Source organism: Lissotriton helveticus, chromosome 6 (genome assembly GCF_964261635.1).
Source record: "Lissotriton helveticus chromosome 6, aLisHel1.1, whole genome shotgun sequence".
Classification (NCBI taxonomy): Eukaryota; Metazoa; Chordata; class Amphibia; order Caudata; family Salamandridae; genus Lissotriton; species Lissotriton helveticus.
Window position 1 is genome coordinate 1,703,476,886 of NC_136067.1, and position 21,182 is coordinate 1,703,498,067.

General features: G+C 46.2%; 2 protein-coding genes across 5 annotated transcripts in view; one reads left to right on the forward strand and one right to left on the reverse strand.

Moving 5' to 3' along the window:
- Positions 1-21,182, forward strand: part of MACROD2 (mono-ADP ribosylhydrolase 2) — a 1,869,528-nt gene that overhangs the window by 855,983 nt on the left and 992,363 nt on the right. The window lies entirely within an intron of this gene.
- On the reverse strand, positions 1,630-19,640 carry FLRT3 (fibronectin leucine rich transmembrane protein 3). Its single transcript, XM_078649575.1, has 3 exons — positions 19,467-19,640; positions 5,829-6,587; positions 1,630-4,813 (listed from the first exon to the last, which is right to left on the reverse strand). Exons 2-3 carry the CDS (start codon positions 6,040-6,042, stop codon positions 2,808-2,810), a joined length of 2,220 nt encoding a protein of 739 aa, XP_078505701.1. The 5' UTR covers positions 6,043-6,587; positions 19,467-19,640; the 3' UTR covers positions 1,630-2,807.

A 21,182-nucleotide genomic window follows, 5' to 3' on the forward strand; every position in this document is an offset into this window, starting at 1 on the left:
TATTCACGTTTAATACTTGCTTGATACATGAATCCACAATAGGCTAGAGTGGCCAGCGGGCACTTATGTTTATTGGTGATACAGGCCATTATTGACTTCCCTTTTATAAATGTACAAAAACATGAAGCAAAAAGACCTTATTTCTTTAAAGACGATGTGGGCCAGACCTATAGATTGGAGGTAACTGAAACTTTTCCAATTTTTAGAGATAACCTGCCAACTGAATTTTCTCTACGATACTCTCCCTATGGTGGAGGATACATTTTGCAAAGGAATTGTTGTTTTATCTTACTGAAACAAATGTTTTTTTATTATTCTAATCAAAAAACTATTTTTATATTTTAGAGAGCAATGCAAAGCAAGCTTGGTTTAACCCTGCTCACCTTCACGCTGCAATGCTTCATGTCATCCACACTGGGAGTTATTGTCCTTCAGTAATTCATTTAAGCAAGAAGAGGCCCTATTATGTACTGAGTCACATCTAACTCCTTTCATGGCAGTGAACTACATGTTCCTCACTCGCAGCCGAGTCTTTAAGGTTTTTGAAAAAAAGCAAATCCCTGCAGGACATTTCCGTGTTTACATTTCACATGTGAACTTCACAACCTACAGCGCAAGCCAGCAACCTGGCATCTTTATACTTGAACTTCTCAGTAACTGATTTATATGCTATTTTGGCTAAACAATATGGAACCCAAACTCCAGAATGTCGTCAAATTAGCCGAAAAGAGCAGACTGTTGTTGTCTGGCTTGGAAAAGTAACATGCTGGATCAAGCTGGGAAAATGGCTGCTTATACTGCTTCACTTGTAAAGTTTGACGTGTTGTATGCGCAAGTATCTGAGACAGATTGGTGTTTTCATTTCGGTTCTTTGCAGTCTGAGAAAGGGCAGTAGCAATCAAATTACCTTCTAGGTTTAACTCTGCCTATTTGTTGAGGACAGCCCTGAACGCTTTAAAGGTTTGTCATGTTTTCAACCATACCAATGTTGGAAATCAGCAGCAGGTGGCTGCTTCTTTCATGCACAACCACAGAGTTTCTGTTTCTTTTTTGATTCTGTCTTTGGAAGTACACAGCTTTGTTAAACTATGTAGCATATTGTTCAAAATCTACAGTTCTGGCATGGCCAGCTGTGCGTTTCATGTTTTCCTGTGCTGGGAAGCAATTCCAAAATTGAATGGGGCCAACTGTTTTATCAGGTTTGCCCATTATAGATGAATCAATGATTTCTGTAACTGTTGTGCCAAAGTAAAGTTGAGTACTTGAAACAACAAGCTCAATTTTACATCTCGGATACATCTTTCAATTGCATCAAAGGAATTATATCATTATCAGTTACTTTTTGATTAACAGAATCATATTTTAAGGACACACACACGGAAAATCTGTTCCTACTTAAAAAATCTTCAAAATTCTTGCGTATCTCAAATGACAAGGATATGTTTATATTTTGCTAGCTAGCTGCCTGGCACTACACATACTGAATGGCACCCCGCAATAACAGCCAGAGCAGGACTGAATAAAAACAAAATATTAGTAATATGCAATTTAAAAGTAGTACATTCACGGGGAGTGTTTTGTAAGCAATTATACTTTTCCAAGAACATAAGCAGCCAGCAACAACAAATGTTGAATTCATTCACTTTTAGGTTTTATTCAGCATTAAGACCGATATTTTTCAATTGTGTATGAAAAAATTGTCACAGATTTGAAAAGCTGAATACAAGTAGCGTTGGATAAAGGCACATACAAGACTGGCCAAAGGGCGAACGCTGCACTTTGGTTTTCAGTTGGAGGGATTGGGAGGAAATTATGGCAACAAAGTTGTGGCCCATGTATTTGACTATAAAACACCTCACAAGTAATAGTGAAAAGCATGGTGCACTGATGTTGTTTTAAACAAGGTGCCGGCTGCCACGAGATTAATGGTTAGGAGTGAAATTTACCAAGAGAGATTGTTTCCAACTCTATTAGGGCACATGATTCACATCTAATACTTTTCAGAATATCAAATAGCTTTTTTTAAACATTTGATGATAACTTTTTCTTTGGCTACAATGATTCATGGGCTAGTAAATCTTGTAAATTGAGAGCTTATGTTTGTGTATCTCTTCAGTAAGTGAAGAGCATCTTTCTGTGTTAGACTAGATTTTTTTAGAATAACTTTAAGCTAAGCCAAGCAGTTGTTTCAGGCAACTATGAACTGTTGGACCAATGAGAGCATTCGTGGGGAGGGTGGAAATACTAACAAAACTATAAATAATTTACAAACGTTTCTGCCCATTACTTTACAGAATTTGTTCATTGAGCAAAAGTTGATGTACATAATGGACCCAAAACATTTCCTGTGTGAATTCTTGCCACTGTATTTTGCTTCCAGTCCTTGTGGAATAACACTGTTTAATACCAAAGTGAAAAATAGCCTGTGCTTATACTACAAGGGTCTCCAATGAATGCCAAGTCCTGATTGTTCAACACAGCAAGAAAATTCACTTTCACAGTCAACAAGTCATCTTACTCAGTAGAACACAAAAAGTTAAATGATCCGTAACTTCAATATTAGCAAGGAAAATACAGTACAAATTACTAAAAAATACTAAAATATAGAATTGTGGTCAGGTCTCTCCGCTACTTCAACCGCAGCAGTACCCTGAAATTTGAAACTTTTAATAAAAAGTTCTTAAATATAAATTATATGGCAAATGTACAATACATTGCTTTCTCAGTCTTTTCCAGTGTTTTGCTGTAAAACAGTGTTCTTAAGTCACTTTTTTGTTAAATCTTACAAAAAGTCTCAGTTTTCAGTATCATGAATGTGAATGGTCTGAATCTGGGATGCCACTGTCTCTGTAGCTTCTGTTGCTACTGCTTTCACTGTGATTGTTTTTATAAAGACTCATCCCATTTGGCGGGAAGATTGTATGTATCACAAAGTCCTCTTTTGTGATTGGGTCATTGTTTATTGGTATCATCTGAAAAGAAGTCTCTCTGATTTCCAGAATGGAGTTATCCTTTTTTGTACCAGCTTCTGCATAGTCATCTTTTCTCCGACGGCCCTTGCTGTATGCACAGTTCCTTGAAAACAGAGAGCCATTTCTGTGAACATACCAGCACACTAGAGCCAGCAGTGCAATCGCTACGAGTGCCACGGCTCCCCCAATGATGGCAGCCAGAGGCAAACTGGAGTTTTTGTAAGGTTCTTTCTCCTGCTCTCGGTTTAGGGTTGTGGTAGGATTGTACATTTTAAGAGGCACTGTTTCAGTCTCAATGCACACTGGGGTTTCATCTGATAAATAGATGTTACTGGTTTCCATGGGAACCATACAAATTCGGTATGGAGATTCTGGCTCAAGAGCGGTTAGTAGGTACTCAGTCCGGTCGCCTGTAACAATTGTTTCAGTTATAGATCCAAAGGCGGGGCTGTGACCCATCTTAAGCCAACTCAGTCTTAGCGCGGTCATTGGTAGTGCAACTTTCCAAGAAATGTGAACAGTGTCAGTTGTTACAGATTTCACATTAATTGTGATAGTTTTTCGTATTGGAGTAGCAGTGGTTCTGAAGATTTTATTCAGGTCAGGATTCCTGATCTCTGGCTGTTTGGTTGCTGAATCTGGCCACTGAGCTTGCGCTGGATACAATGTGTTGGACATTGCAGTGGTGATTTGAATGGTCTCAGTAAAATCAGTGTCTTTACATTCAAAGAGTTCTGTGTTGAGATCCTTTATGGTCATTCCTCGCACCCGTTCTGGTGCTTGGCACATTAGCCCACGTACATTGACTTTGGAAGGCAGTGACTGCAGCCAGTCTCGCACCCATTTCATCTTGCATCCGCAATACCAAGGGTTGTTCCGAAGAAACAACTGGGTTAAATTATCCAAATCATCAAAGATACCTTGAGGCAACACTGTGATGTTATTGTTTGACATATCAAGTTTGTATAGTTGTCTCAGGTCAGCAAAGGCATTTGCTGGGACTCTGTTCATGTGATTATCTTGAAGGTAAAGCATTCTCAGGCTTGTGCCTGGCAAATTCACAGGTGGCGATGAAAGAGAGTTTCGGACCAAAGAGAGCTCTGTCAAATTAATAAGATTGATGAATACATTTTCACCAAGGCCTTGGTTGTTCAACAAATTTCCATCTAAAACTAGACGCCGCAGGCTTGTTAGGTCTTGGAGGGAAGGCTCGGAAATTATGGAAATACGGTTATCATCCAAGCGTAGCTCTTCAATAGTCTTGGGCAAGCCCCATGGAATAGTGCTCAGGTGATTTCGAGAGAGGAACAGAAGTCGAAGAAAGATATTATCCCGGAAAGCTCCATCTTCGATGCTTACAGCAGAAACTGAATTATCATCAAGATGAAGTTCGTCTAGCCATGGAATCTGAGAAAGTGAATCATATGTGATGGTCCTGATATTGTTCTCCTGCAAATGTAGTTCTTTGAGGTGCCTTGGAAGATTGATGGGGAATTCATCTAAACTGTTATGGTATAAGAAAATTCGCTCCACCTTTTCTAGCCTTTTGAGATCTGAAGGAATCCCAGCATTGTTAATATGATTGTTTTGAAGGTAAAGGGTGGTAGCATCATCTGGTATTCCCACTGGAATGGATGTTAAGTCTCGATCATTGCAATAAATAAACCCTGCATCACATCGGCACACTGAGGGGCAAGGTTTGGCACTGGCATACTGAGGTGCCATCTCAAGGAAGAACCATATCTTTGTCCATGTTAGCAAAAAGCTCCACGTTGCACCAATCATGGTCTCTGGTGTTGAGGTTTCTTTGTATAGAAGATGCTTTGCTGGACTCTTGCGGTCTAAAAGAAAATGGAGAAAAACATCTGTATTATGGGTGTCATTTTAAAGGTTGTTGAAAGACAAAACTGTCAGCATTTGAACAAAAGTGCAGTAGAAATTGAGAAAGTATACTGAAGAGGAAAGGTACCTAATTTGGATACTCATCTGTATAAGTGCATCATATTATTGGGTAGACAAAAAAAAACATTGAGAAGCTCATTGGCAAAGGGTTTACACATGAGGTTCCTTTAATGTGTCCTCAAGCTACAGCACTAAAAAGATTGACCCCCTTACTTCATGCTGTATGACGCTCTTTACAGTGCAGTGCTTTCCTCTTAAATATATATACCATCAGGCGCTTTAGTACAACGGATTCAACTGAAATCCCAGAATGCATGAGGCATTCAAACGAAAGCCTGAGGCATTCAAACGAAAGCCTGGAACTGAAATAATGGTGTCCCAGAGACCTGCAGTAAGGTGGTTAACCTTATGAATAAGGTCCATAAGTGAAATAATGTGATTAAATGTAGTTGTGGAATTCCAGGATGGACACAAACTTAGTCACCCTGGAGTCACCTGTGAGTTAATTGGATTGAAGTTTCATTTCTGAACTGCAAATTTGTACATGTTTTAATAACTAACCTTAGCTACTCAAAAAAAGTGGTAGTGGGTGTTGCAGTTGACTTTATGCATCATTTCAAGCCTAACTGAATATTTTAATATTTACTATACCAAGCAAAATGCTGATAACAGGTTGAGTGTTCTTCCGCATGACTACTTCCTGTACGTACACATGAAGCAGAACAGAACGACGTGGTCCCTTCTCGTCTGTATGCAAATACCCAGCTGGTGTAATTAAGATTACTTAAAAGTGTGACAACAACACATTTCAGTTCCCATTTTAATTGCTATAACGACATTTTAAACGCCAATTAGGCACTGGCACTCTGGCCTTTCCTTTCACAGGCCTGATTACGAATCACACTTTACTTTCTCAAGCATGAGCAGAGACAGATACATCAATATTCGGCTTACCCGATGAAAAGGCGGTGGGCAAGCGGCTGCGTGCTGGCAGTCTGTCCCCCAATGCACATAGATGGGTGTTGCGCAGGGCTTGACCTGAGGGGCTCCAGCGATGTACTTCAGTCCATGTAGCATTCGCCGCTCCCCCAGGTGTGGTGGTAGTACTCCTGCGGCCTTGGTCTGCGTCACGCGCCTCAAGCCTACTCCCAGGTACTCCCGTCAGCATTCCACCAAAGGTGTATCATGGTCGACGAGCACACCAGGCAGCCCCGTGGAAAATAAATCTCCCTGCTTCCTGGTAGCACACAAGAGCTCCTTTTCTTCAGCTCGACTCCCTTTGTGCGGTTAAACTGCCTCAACAGTAATGGCCGACGAGCAATTATTCCAGGCCGGAGCGCGTGGCGCGGCGTGACGCAGCGTGCGTGGCGCGAGCGAGGGCCAGCGGCTCCACCTCAGGGACACCGGTCATGGCGTGGAGGCTCCAGCGAGGAAGGCCGCTCCAGGAGGCTCTCGAATAGAAGGATTCTGCGGCCGCGGGTAGATGTTTTGAGCAGTGTTACATCCTGATAATAACGGAGGGCCTGCTGGAAAGCATCATTAGTTTGGCACTTCTCGTGCACCTGCACAAAATGCCGGCATTAAAGTTGAAGAGGCCTCCTCGCGGCGGGAGGGAGCTGCAGGGCAGGAGGCGGATGCTTTCCTTCTGGGAAGAGGAAGCACGTTTCTCTCTCTCTCGGATATCTCGTCAGTCACCTTTAGGCTTTTCAGTTCCTGTGAAAAGAAAAGTGCTTCATGAACAAATAGCAAGAGCAAGCACTGACGTGTTGTGAGGAAATGACACTCTAACCGTGATTGATGGCTTTACATTACTGTTTACAACCTTGGCAGGAATGTAGCTTACACCTTTCATGTTTTGCACACTACACTTGCGTCCTACTCATGGGAAACTTTCTCTTTTTTTTTTTTTTACTAAATCATGGTACCAGCGTGACTGTGCCAGAGGTCACTGCCTGATGACAAGCAGAATACCCAGTATGTGTAAATGTTATTGTGTCTCATGACATGATTAGTGCAATGCAAGTTCCATTAACATAATACACACTATATTGCCTTTCCAGTCTGGTTCTGGTTCATAATGACATTTGTGGGCCGATATACACTACATATGCATCAAGAGGCCTGTGCTGAGGTGGTCGAATTATATGTGGTATCTCATTCACCCTTCTACCAGCTCTTGTTTCTCTTGACCTATGCAACAGACCTCTACCAGCTGATTCTTTTGATCTCTTCGCTATTCGTTTTATAGTATTTATCATTTTATATATTGTTAGATTTGACTCAGAAGCACTAAACACTCTCACTAGACTGCCAACAGAGGCCTCCCTTTTTCACCAGATTAGAATACTGGATATCCTCTTCTGAAAACCTTTATCAGCTGTCAATCCCGCCTTTACCAGGATCCATCCAACACTCCTCTCCATGGAGCTGTTTCTACCACCTTTGCATTTCCTTGTCCATTCCTCCATATTTTTACACCGCTGTTCTTGTAGCCCTGCCCCTGTGTTGCCCAATCCAGTTGGCCCTGTGACTCGCACCCCCATGAGCCACCCTGTTCCCATACGCCGAGCCCCTCGACTAGTCCTAGTATCTAGTCATTCTGCCATCCTTGTCTGCTGTACTCTGTAGTGTTCTGCCCCTGGTATTTCTGCCTCTCATGCAACAGCGCTACAAGGCAGTGGATGAAATTTCGGTGAGGCCCATTGACTGTCTATCATATGCTTCTGGAGCATGCCTTCCACCAGTGTCTGTTAATTGGCTACAATGATGTGATGGCATGCACACTGTTTAATGTATTAGTAGTAGAGTGTGTTAAGTCTGTAGTGTTCATTCTGCGCTTGAATTGAATTTCTGTAAGGCTGTCCTAACCATATACAGAGGACTTTATGATCACCTACCTTACTTAGGTGAGACATAATGAAAAGATAACGCTGAGCTAGCAGGCTTCACTGACCACATTCAATTTATGCCAATTTTATGTAAAATGTACTACTGAGGGTAGACGTTGCACAGCCACTGGATGGGTGCCATATGAAAAGTTGCTGCCATGCCTGTCACTGTAGGTTGGACTAACTTTTCTACGTGAAACTGTGTCTTTGTATAAAGCCATTATTTACTTCATTTAGCAGGAGTACTTGTCAGTTCATGCACTTGAGTGCTCACTGCATTTTCAAGCAAGATATTCATCAGAGTCAACTTTAAAGGATATGCATAACTTGCAAAGTGTTCATTGAAAGATGGTCCACGTTGCGTCTAGATAGTCGCAAACCTTGGCATTCTGCTGTGTCCTGCCCGCCATGTCCTCCCTGTACTCGTCATAGTGCAAGTAACAACTTCTTCCTGTCTCATGGATGTCCCTGCAAGCCTCTTTGGACTACTGACCCCTCCACTGAGCAAACCAACTCTGATAGCAGACTACAGCCTACCCCCCTCCACCAACCAAACCAACTCTGCTAGCAGAACGCAGCTGACCCCCACCACCAGCCAAACAGACCCATCTGGCAGAAATGCAGCCTAATTACCTCCACTCAGCAAACCTACTCTGCGAGAAGAATACAATTTACCCCCTCCACCAACCAAACACTCATCTAGCAGAAATGCAGCCTAATCCCCTCAGCAACCCTACTCTGCTAGCAGATTTACAGGCCAACCCAAGGCTATTTTCGACACATGCTTGGCCTCCGGAATGTCGAAGGAAACATGTTCGCTCATTTACACAGGTCTGTCTCCAGAGGTAGTCTTAGAATAAAACATGCTGTCACGTTTACACTGCCCTCTCCGCGCAGATAATCTCGGGTTATTTCTTAGACGTCTCGCTGCCAGACGGCATGTTGTGTCTGGGGCCGGAGGTCACCTGGTCACGTGCTCGCCAGTCACACGGTGCCAGTGTCTGGCTGAAATGGAAGCCTTTGACCCTGAAATTAACGGAATGCACAAGCTACAGTTTGCAGCTCTCTCTGTAATTACACAGCATCCAGCGGGCCGAGCATCTGTTTCGCAAATCAAAATGTTTTAAGGGCCCAGAATGGTAAATAATAAATGCTTTCGAGTTGTTGGCTGAAACCCAAGATATGCAACTTCGGCGAGGCTACCAGTAAATATCTGGGTTTCCTGCTCGTTGCTTTTTTAACAGCGGGCTGCTCCGGAAGAAGTGGAAATTAAAGCACTCGGCTGCCCCCTTTTCTGAGGAATGCCTTGTCTCGCTGTACTTTATGGGGAGAGCCGAGAGTAATGAATGGGCAGTTCTCCTTGAGAGCATGGGGGACATTTGAAACGGCGCTGTATTTATCTTAAGTGGCACTGTGTTTTTAAAAGGCAGTGGTGTTTCCATCGACGAAAGCCTCAGCTTGTTTGATACATAAGGGCGGGGCTGTTCACATTGGTCATTAAAGCTGGTGGTCTTGCGACGAGATGTGATTATTTGGATAATAACTATCTTTGGGCCCGAAATAAGTAGCCACTGAAGATTTTGGAGTTAAACTCGAAGACTTTTCTCCATCCTGGCCATTCATCCTCTGGAGCTCTGGTGGTGCCCTGAGCTCCGGCCCGCCCTGTACTCCACACAAGGGAATAGCAAATAGAGCCCTCCCGGACCTTCGAATTCTTGGGTGGCTAAGGGGCAGTAATAGTGCCTAATCTATGAAAACAAAAAGTGCATGGGCGCAATTATTATTTTTTTTTACTAGAGTTGCCTATTAACAATTTCAACTCATGCTTCTTCCATCACCACCCACACGACCTGTGTTTTTTTTATTTCACTCTTAAATGTTATTTTTTCTTTTTAATTACTCCTTTCTGCTTCTATGGTGCTGTGTTACTTCCTCTTGCTTTGGGTCAAAGTCTGGTGATGAAAAATAAGGGCTGATGCCCCCTCCCCGAAACCAGGCACGAATTAACACTGGCACACCTGAAGACATACACACTTGACGAGGGGTGGTTGGGGGGGGGTTGTTGTAATGGGCTCAAACGAGAATGATTATAAGTTGATAAAGTTCTAATGTATTTAAACATAAACAAACCCTAGTCCCAATTATAAGTTGATAAAGTTCTAATGTATTTAAACATAAACAAACCCTAGTCCCAAATATGTTAACAATTTACAGTAAAAAATATGACTGAAAAGTCGTAGGACAGAAACATCTGTGAAAAGGGGGGTCAATCCGTGCAGTAACATAAACCGCATCTCAAGGCTTGTTAAAGTCATTCATCAAGTGTATATGAAAACATACAGCAATACATTTATGAGGCCAACCGTTCACCGCCTACGACTTTTGTGTAGTTCTCTTAATAGGGGTTTGATTCCTAGTTTGACGGGGTGTACTGACTGCAAAATACACAACAGTCAGTTTTATTTGTATTTGATTAGGCTAATCACCCTGCACTCTTATTAAACAGAGAGAATGCGTTTTGGCCGTTTCATCTGTGTGAAAATCAAATGGGTACAGATTAAGAAAAGGACAACATTGGTAAGGTGTATTCCGCCCTCTATCCCACTGGCTTCGCACTGCAACCCATGTGGTTATGTTCCATCGGTTCCTTCAGATCTGCTGGTAGCAGCGTGTGTTGTGCCCTGCCTTTTATCTGCGGGGTCAGGGGTCACAATGTGTTTCTACATTCGAAAGCGCGCAGTGATCCTGCTGACACAGAAAAGGGGCGATTCCCGCTGCTTGGTCCAGACAGGCTCCCGTTCGCTCAGCCCTGTTGTCGGGTCACTGCTGCTGACCTTGCAGGATGTAAGGACAGGGGCCCACTGGAAGACCCCGAAACCAGCCCCCCGTGCCATCAAACACCCGCTCTGCGGCCTTCTGCTCCCGGGGGACCCTGCTATTGTCCAGCATCGGATTTTTGAGGATGTTAAGGAAGGAACGTAACAGTCACGAGCGTGTCACGTGTTCTAAATTGTAAACACTGTTGTGGTTCAGTTGCACAGCAGCAAGAAGTGAGATTGCTGGTAATGTGTAGTTTGAAATTATGCACAAGAACATCAAACAGAAATCAGAAAAAAAAGAAATAAATGACATTGTGGTGGTATTCCAATATGACATTTGCTATTGTATATCTGGAGCCGAGTGAGCGAAATGTTTTTGCTGGTCAGTTGATGAAACGTGGTTATAGGTGGACAGCTAGGGCGTTAATTTTGGAATATGTGATGTGCTATCAGGTATTCGCTCAATATGCGAGTTAAGGGGTTTTCCATTGCTCTTTAAGGCCTCTCTCGCATGGGCAGGTAGGTGGGATTAGCACTGAAAGTTTGCTGTAGCTTTGTGTTTTCTGATAATTGTACAGGTGTTGTGGAGTGTTTTTTTAGGGCTGGAGCAGCCTAAACGTAACAGGTGGTAATGCAACACCGACCGCTGAGGAAGTGGCTATGGCATTTTGTTTTTTTTGTCAGTTTGATTGTGTATTAGCCACTGTTAAATTAGTTCAAAACAAGACATTTGTTGTATGCATTCTATTGTCTGTGATTGGTTATCATCATAAAAACCTACTTTTAAAACTGCAGCCAATCCACAGTCACTCTTATCCCAGCTAAACATGGTCAGTGTAAATTGGGACACAAAAACAGCATGACACCTTATGCTAGCCTTTGTTATAGTCATTATGATGCCTCGATCTAATATTGATGTTATAGCCATGCTGACACCTTCACCTAGTTTTGATTTTACACCCATGCTGACACCTTCAGCTAGTCTTAGTTTTAAGCCTTCTATGACCCCTTCAGCTAGTCTTGGTTATATGGCCATGCTGACACCTTCAGCTAGTCTTCGTTTTAAGCCTTCTATGACACCTTCAGCTAGTCTTGGTTTTATGACCATGCTGACACCTTCAGCTAGTCTTGGTTTTAAGCCTTCTATGACACCTTCAGCTAGTCTTGGTTTTAAGCCTTCTATGACACTTTCAGCTAGTCTTGGTTTTATGACCATGCTGACACCTTCAGCTAGTCTTCGTTTTAAGCCTTCTATGACACCTGCAGCTAGTCTTGGTTTTATGGCAATGCAAGACACCTTCAGCTAGTCTTGGTTTTATGGCAATGCAAGACACCTTCAGCTAGTCTTGGTTCTATGGCAATGCATGGCACCTTCAGCTAGTCTTGGTTTTATGGCAATGCATGGCACCTTCAGCTAGTCTTAGTTTTAAGCCTTCTATGACACCTTCAGCTAGTCTTGGTTCTATGGCCATGCATGACCCCTTCAGCTAGTCTTGGTTTTATGGCAATGCAGGGCACCTTCAGCTAGTCTTAGTTTTAAGCCTTCTATGACACCTTCAGCTAGTCTTGGTTTCATGGCAATGCATGACACCTTCAGCTAGTCTTGGTTTCATGGCAATGCATGACACCTTCAGCTAGTCTTGGTTTCATGGCAATGCATGACGCCTTCAGCTAGTCTTGGTTTCATGGCAATGCATGACACCTTCAGCTAGTCTTGGTTTCATGGCAATGCATGACACCTTCAGCTAGTCTTGGTTTCATGGCAATGCATGACACCTTCAGCTAGTCTTGGTGTTATGGCAATGCATGACACCTTCAGCTAGTCTTGGTTTCATGGCAATGCATGACACCTTCAGCTAGTCTTGGTTTCATGGCAATGCATGACGCCTTCAGCTAGTCTTGGTTTCATGGCAATGCATGACACCTTCAGCTAGTCTTGGTTTCATGGCAATGCATGACACCTTCAGCTAGTCTTGGTTTCATGGCAATGCATGACACCTTCAGCTAGTCTTGGTGTTATGGCAATGCATGACACCTTCAGCTAGTCTTGGCCAACAGCACTTAGAATTGTAGGACGTCTATGAAAGCTCTGTAATATTTTGTTTACTGAACCTCATCTCACCAGGAGCTAAAAGTCACCCTAAAGCAACATAGAACAACACAACACCCTAAAGCAACATAGAAAGTAACTAATTGTAAGCACCATCATAACAATAATGTAAGTGGTATTCTCCTTTTAGTTCGTAGTTGTCAGGGATGAGTGAACTTTCTCAAACAGCATGGTTGCTTTTTCCAAGAACTAAACGTGTGAATGAGTTAAAGATGGGAATAGCACCAAGTGGCCCTTATTGCTTGAAGTACATCAAGGCCCTTGTTGCTGGTATACAACATGCTTCAATTTTAAGCTGGTAATAACAGACGCACACATTAAATTGCTCAAAATCACACAGTGCTGGTCAAATGCTGAATCCGGGATTAGAAACCAAAAGGTTTTTAATTAATAGCCGCATCAAAGACTGGCAGAATGACCCTAGTGGCATCTGCAGTCAGGTGCAGTATGCCCATACAGAAATTTGCTTCCCAGCTGGAGTGATCGATAGCTTGTGGCTTTCCAGTTGTGGATTGAGAACCACGTGGCTCAAATACCGATGCTGAACATCATCAGACTCTCTAAGTCACCAGTTCCTTTACAGGGAAGTCAACATAGAATTTGGCACCTCTTCACTCCCTTTTACTTGTTAAGTTGGAGCATCCTTAAAACAAACAGTCGAAGAAAGTAGGTCTTTGAAAAGCGTTACTTCTATTTCCCTTGAACCCACTGCATCTGGCTGCTGAGATTGCTTTCAGTGCGAGGAAAGGAACCGTGTCCCCAGTCCAAAGCAAAAAAACTGAATGAAAGATAATTGCAAACCTAAGGCTTAGGAACCCTTGGATGCTTTCATGCCTCAACCCGTTGTTTAACTCACACGGAAAGGCATTGCATTAAATGTAAAGGCGACGGAGACTTCAAGAGCGAATCTGTATTTTCATCAAATATGCCACCCTCTTCCCCGCCTCCATTCTCCGTGCTCGCTGATTTGAGACCTGGGGGAGCTGCCTGGAGTTGCCGGGGTGACTGCACAGAGCGCCATTGTGTGCCCACCCCGTGCGGGCCGCCTGCCTCCAGGACAGGCAGCAGTGCCCACAAAGGCCTCGGTGCCTTCCTGACACTTCCGGCCACCTCGGCTCGCTCGGTCTGGGGCCGCAGCACCTGGGTGGCAGGTGACCGCCACGGTCCGACGCCTGCCGTGCAGGAATGCCGGGGACAGCTCGCTCGTTCCCGGGGCCTGAGCCACCATCTGCAGACGGCTGAGGCCTGGGGCCCTCGGTGTGCGCCCAGGCCGTCCGTTAGGGTACCTTCTCTAGCTGTCTGTAACGCAAGACCCCGGAAGAGCTGCACATATCTGCGCCCTGCAGGTGGCTGAGGCCTCGACGCTCGCGTGAGGCCCAGGCCGTCAGAGGCTGCAGGCCCCAGGAGAGGACGCACCTCCCCGAGTCCTCCTGACCCCTGCCCTAAACCTGGCTGAGGCCTAAGCCTCCCGAGGGAGCGCCCAGGCCTTGAGTGCGCCCCCGTGCACCCTGAGTGGTTGTATCACCTGAGGCCAGGGCCCAGGCGCATTCCTGACACTTCACCTCAGGCCAGGACACTAAACATTTCTTACTCTGCCCCTCGTGGTTAATCCTCGCCGGGCCCTCGTGTTCAGTAACTGCTACCAAGGGATTAAGAGACTCTCAAGTCACCTCCGGTGGAAGGCCCGAGGCTGCAATGTCTGCTTTTAATACCTGCTCTGAAGGGCGTTTAACTTTCCACACAACTGCCATGGACAGGGGAACACTGCCCTGGAAGCTATTTCATATTTGTACCTGCTTATCTATTTTACAGTGTTCTCACTGTCAAATAATCCATAATGGTTCGGGGCGAAAAAACTCGGTGAATTCCCTAAAGTTTATTATAATATTGACAGTTTCAAGCTTAGCTCCTCAGATAAAGTATGCACTATTTTTCTACGAAAAGTGTGCTAAACTTTGGAAATACTGCTTTCACTGAGCCGGTAACCCTTTAGTATTCCTACACTTAGTATCATTATATTAGCATAACACTAAATTTCAAAATCTAAAGCTCTTTTAAACAACACTGCGGTAGCAATTACCTATTTACAAATAAGTCCCTAATGTTAATCTTGGTACAATGCACACAAAAAATCTATACGGTGTCAAGTTGACCTGGCCTTTCCAGTATGAGGTGTTTCTTTAGAAAGCACTAGACATAATTAGCTTTAGAAGCACCTTCATTTGATGGAAAGACTCTGCTGTTTTTACATTTTTTATAACTTGTTACTTTGCGATTCTCGGACGAGCTGCTGAACAGGGACCCCTGTTTGGGGTTTAAAAATGGATCCTTTCATATGGCAGCTGTGACTTTTTTACTGCAGTCCCTCTGCCCGCCGGGGGGTAATGCTCTCTGCAAGCAGCCCGCCTTCTGGAGCCAGCAGTCAGATGTGTGCTGCTCGGCCTTCACTCTTTTAATTACAACGGAGCCTCCCGTGGAGATCTGTGGAGGTCACGGGAGAAAAACATAAGTTCCCTTCTTGACTGATTGTGTCAGACCTCGCCTGTCGAGCTGATTTCATTAACCGTGCCATTCATTAGGACGTCGCCACCGACCAAGCCACGGATACACACAATGGTCTGGCCTGACAAATCGACAAACATTAAATGCATGTTGCAGACCCGCGCGTTTAGTAGAGTAATGGCTACGTCACCTAATTAATATTTATGAGCACTTTCAATGCATGAGGCACTTTCACCATCGACAACTTTTCTTTCATTTCCTCTTCATTGACTTGTGACGTAGCTACACATTTCTTTGGGTGGAAAAATGATACTTTTTGTTTCCCGTATGGGTATATAATTATTTCTAACAAAACATGAACTTGATTGGGACATTCTAGCAAATTTCTTATAACTTTTTTTTTTAAATATAAAAAACTACGCTCCTTTAATACTGTGTCAAAAGACGTCACACGTTAAGGAGGGTGTGCTGTGTAGCCCACTGGATGCATATTCGATACATCTAAGTGCTCCCCGTTTAGAACTGGCTAGTTGTGACATGGGCATAGGCAGTCTAGTCTACCCAAGACCACACACCGGTCAAGCAGGGCGCCGGGATTCTAAAGCAGGCCTTCCGGTGTACAGGTCCGCAGTCTAGTCATTAAACGACATCTGCTTTAACGGGATGTGACAAATTAATTCTCCTGTACCTGTCCATTTCACATTGAGCCATTTTTCATCCTCGCACTAAACTAATAATTGTCGAGCCTGTCCCGGGGGACAGAGATGTTCATTTGTGCCGCGCGCCCCCGGGCAATGGATGCGGAGAATAATTGGACTTTGTGTCTGGTCGGCCGCTGCGATACAGAGCGGGGCCGGCCCACTGATAATGAATAGCCCGTTAAGGGGCTGACAGCGCCGTGATTACAACCCAACGGGCCTCTCGCCCTCTCTCTCGGTCGCAGAGATCAGCGATGACAAAGTGTCTCTCAAATACAGCGCAGCAAATGGGGGCTCGGGGCTTGCTTGGGGGTGGTGTGACTTAATATTGGAGTGTTGGGCGGGGTTATCCAGGAAACTAAACGGGTGCATTTTGGAGGAGGACGAATTGTTTAAATTAAAAAGTGAAAATGCTTTTCTTTCCTTTGTATACCCCAAACCCGGGAGCCCCAAAGTGCCTCGGGCGTAAACACAAGGCATTTTTCATATCACCAACAGTTTTCTTTCGATCACACCTCAACATAATTGTTGTTCGCTGCCGCCCGCGAGTCGCAGACGGTGGAAGGGATCGCATGAAATCCAGTTAGAGCACATTTGTTCCCATCTGCCCGCAAAGGCGCGTCTTACACGTCTGTGCATTAATAGGCTTAGGGTCAGTAATGCGAGCTGCGGCCGGGGCGCTGGGCTGCGCTAATCTGCTCGGCTGGAGCCTGGAAGCCGGGCAGCCCCGGGGTGTGAGGGCACTGAGGAAGGCCCGGTGCGCGAGGGCACCGAGGCTGTGGAAGTACATGGGGGCACCAAGTGTATGCTTTGAGGCAACGCTAGGGCACAAGGGCAAGTTCACGGGGGGCAGCGGGGCAGCCGCGGTGTATGAGGGCTCCGAGGCAGCGCTCGCACACGGGCACCGAGGAGGCATCGGGGTATGTGTGCAGAGCTAGTTAGTGCTCGAGGGCACCGAGGCCAGTCTCAGTACATAAGGCGCAGAGCATAAGGGCGCCGAGATAGCTCCACTGCACGAGGGCACAGAGGCAGGGCCAGTGCACGAAGTCTCTGAGACAGCGCAGTGCCAGGGGCGTAACACATTCTACTGCAGCCCCTGGAGGGGGGCGCAAAATGTCAATGGGCCCCAACATGTCAAGTGGCCCCCATTCAGCCCAGGGCCAGTGAATACAAGTGAGATATGTGGGGCTCGGGGGCCATCTTATGTGGGGGATGGGGTGGGGGGGAACAATCATTAGGCACTGGTCAATCGCCAGTGCAGGGGGACATGGGGCACCCCATCCGAGCATTTGGGCACCGAAAGAGCCCAGTGTACAAGAAGAAAAAAACACGGAGTGATGCAGAGGTGGCTCAAGGCACCCCCTCCTATTCCAGAATTGTGGTTACCGGGCCCCTGATGTGTGGGGCTCGCTGCTACTCCTCAAGAAACAAGAGGAGTTTTACTGAAATAAGAAACTGCTATGGTAGGAAATGGGGTGGGGGCCACATACCCACAAGGAGCTGTGGAAAGACTCCGCAGGTCCAAGCGTGTCATATGGGTTATTTCACACAATTATAAATTACTAGCCAGTACCCTGAAGGCAATGAAGTCCACAAAAGTGCCTTGGGTGCATTAAATTAGCAGCAGAAAAGCCATCGGCTAGAACCGGGTCTACTAGAACCCATTTCTAACTGGAGCCAGTGCCCGCCGTCAGAGGGTCACTGTCCGTGCACTTTCCATTCAAGTACACTCGTCTGGCTGCACATTCCGCGGGGTCAGACCCTCCACAAAGCGGCCCCTTCAGAGCTGCGCCGCACCACTTGGACAGCGGAACAAAATGGAGTCCTCCTCAACTCTGGAATCAAAGATCAAGGGCTGTCTAGGGTTTGCGCCGTAGAAATCTGCAGCTGCCCGCCGTGCACGCCTGACCGTTCAGATGACGGCAGGGCTCTGGGGGAACCGAGGGTTCGGGGCAGCCTTGCACTGGTGGCGAAAGCCCCCTTGGAAAGGAAACATTCGGGCTAATGCACTGTCTCACAAATGCAACAGGACAGTGCATGCTCTTTTGCCCTGGAATCGGGGACAATTCTAACATATCTTTTTGTGGCCAGAAATAATGGACAGGCCTGGCTGCAGGGCTGCTGCCTCCTGGCCTTTTACAGGGCTGGGATGCTCTGTGTTTACCTCACATAGAGAGACAGTGCAGTGCTGGGCTGTTCAGTGTTTCAGGGTTTGCTTCACAGAGACAGAGAATGCAGTACTGGGCTGCGCTGTGTTTACCTCACGTAGAGAGACAAAATGCAGTGCTGGTCTGCTTTGTGTTTAGCTCACAGAGTGCAGTGCTGGGCTATTCAGTGTTTCAGGGGTTGCCTCACAGAGACACATAATGCAGTGCTGGGCTGCTCTGTGTTTACCTCACATATAGAGACACAGAGTGCAGTGCTGGGCTGTTCAGTGTTTCGGGGTTTGCCACACATAGTGCAGTGTTGGGCTGCTCTGTGTTAACCTCACATAGAGAGACAGAGTGCAGTGCTGGGCTGTAAAGTGTTTCAGGTTTACCTCACTGAGAGAGGCAGAGTGCAGAGATGCTCTGTTTACCTCGCATATAGAGTCAGAGTGCAGTGGGGGCTGTTCAGTGTTTGCTTCTTATAGACCCGGACTGCAGTGCTGGGCTGTTTAGTGTTCCAGAGTTTCCCCTCAGAGAGACGCAGTGAGTGCAGTGCTGTGCGCCTTGCGTTCCTGCTGCCTCATGCTATTAGTGATGCAGTGCGCGCAGCGCTGGGCCGTGTTCCTTCCACCTCCGTGTTTCTTCTGGCAGACACAGTGCGTGCAGTGCGGACTGCTCTGCCCTCCTGCTGCCTCCAAGTCGTACCTCGTACAGACCTAGTGAGTACAGTGATGTCTGGTTTTCGCTCACAGGGAGGCACATTGAGTGCAGTGCTGCACGGACAACCGGTGCAAACCGTGCTGCAGGAGGCAATGCTGCCGACACCGGCCCCCTGTGCCCAGGCAGGCATCCAGCTCTGGTGCTGTGGTGGGAGGTGGTGGCAATACACATCAGTGGCAGTGCACTGGAACACTGGGATTCCTCGAGCAGCCAGCGCCTCCCACTGCACACCGTGCTGCCTGAGGCAGTCCTGCTCACACGAGCCCATCCAGCTCTGGTACCTCCGGGATGTGGGCATGAACAGCAGGGGCAGTGCACTGGGGCAGCCGAGGGGTAGCTGCACACTTGCCCCGTGCAGCACTGGCGCCAGGCGGGGTCCTCCTCTCCAGAGGGGGCGGCGGGGTCCGAGGGGTCCTTGATTCCCCGTCACAGCTGCAGAAACAACTCTGGCAGCGTGCGTGCCACACATTCAGCGCAGCCCAAGTTTAGACCAGGCGGGCAGGGGCTGCCCTCTCTACCCGGCCCCTGCTCGCCCACAATATTCTGCCACGTCCAGGGCTGAGCTTCCAAGGCATCCAGTCTGTCCTGCAACACTTACTTGAAAAAAAACCTCTGCTTGTGCACTTCCACTCAGCAGTTCGGACAAAAAATAAATCACAAATGAGAGGTTCTGAGGAAATCATGTGTTTTTAAAATGGAGACACTTACCTGCCGAGTACAAAGAGGCAAAGAAGTCCCGCTATAAAGCAGCCAGAGCAATAATCCAATGTGGAGAGCGCCTCGGTGCACAAATCCAAGTGAACCCCAAAAAACAAGAAACCAGGAGGTATAAAAGCCGAGGGGAGCTCCGGTGCGCGCGCGTGCAGTGTCCGAGCCTGCAGTGAGCGCGAGGGGAGCGGGGGCGCATTCCACTCCTCGCGCAGCCCACTTCAAAGGCAGGGGCTGGAGCCTCACTTCGCAGTGGTGGGAGCGGGGCTGATGTCACGGGTGGGCGGGGCCAGCGCCGGCGTTCCATCCTTCCTTGTCGTGGAGCGGGCACTAGAGGGCGCCAGAGGTGCGAGGCTGCCAGGCGCGCGCCGCGCAGATTGCAGGATAGGTATATGAGCACAATCAGAATTTCAGAGTTATGACTCAGTTATGAGCTTTACTGCCTTTTTGGCTGCGCGGTGTTGTGGGAGGACAACACCTGAGGAAATCTCAATTTCTATACTGCGTTTTTTATTAGTCATAGTTTGTTTTTTCCGGAAATACTGTTAATAATTGTTAGTCTTTTGCTGTTCAGTCCCCGTATATCGCCACATGACAAAGCTTTTAAAATAATGCATTTCTTCCTCCCTGCCCAGGAAAGCAGGTAATGCAGTCAAAAATATAAAATACACGAGCGACTGTCGGTAGAGAGGCTGCAGTTAGACAGCTGGAGCTAGCTTTAAGAGACAGTGACAAACGAACAGGCACCCGGACGAAAGGAACGTTTTACACCGACTTCCACAGACAAGACGATATTCTGGGTGCGCCAGTTCATTCTGTACTGCGAACTAAATAGATCCAGACATCGATTTTCATTTTTCATATCAGTGCATTGTGGGGGCTGTAGTCTTTGCTGACTGTAATGAAAGCAACCGAACTAAACGACTTAATGATTGTTGTTTTGTGAAGTGACAGCCAGGTCTGGGTACAAGGTATTTAGCCCTAGTGAAACGATCTGGCGAGTTGACTTCGTTCACCCGCACTTCCACCAGCTATGCCAATTTCCAGTTCCACCAGCTATGCCAATTTACACTTCCACCAGCTATGTCAATTTACGATTTCCTCTAAAAGGTGTGTTTTTTCACGTTACGGGAATTGCCCATTTATTTACTTCAACAAGTTGGAGTTGGAAGACAACAGTGCGCCGAAAAACCTCTTGGGAACATTTTTGAAGCTCACTTTGTCATTTCCATGCCACGTCTGCTTGCGCAAGAATACGTTTGGTTTCCAAATTTTGTGTTTTCTTATAGCTAAAAAAGTTCCATACTATCCAAATCTTAGTAATGTGAACCATTGTTTGGTGATTTTAAAACTCCGTTTGGAACATGCACTGTTGTGCAATTTAAGGGCACCATATTACTAAGTAAATTGTGTCTTAGGTAAAGTAAGTCGAAGCTCAACTTAAAAGTTTAGACCTAATCGCTGAATCAGCCGCAGTCCCCTATTGTCCATTATCAAAGAGGGCGTTGAATGAACGGCCGCCTCGTTGTCACGCGTTTCTCTGCAGACGCTTTGAAGGAACGTGTACACAGTGTCCGAGGTGGGACACAGGTGATCAACAAAGTGGATGCATACCACCCCACCTCCCCCCGGGTGGGTGTGTGGGGGGATTTCTCTCTTTAGTAGAAGAGCTTTGTTTAGACTATTCCCGGAAGTGTGCTTCGGTTGATCTGGGCA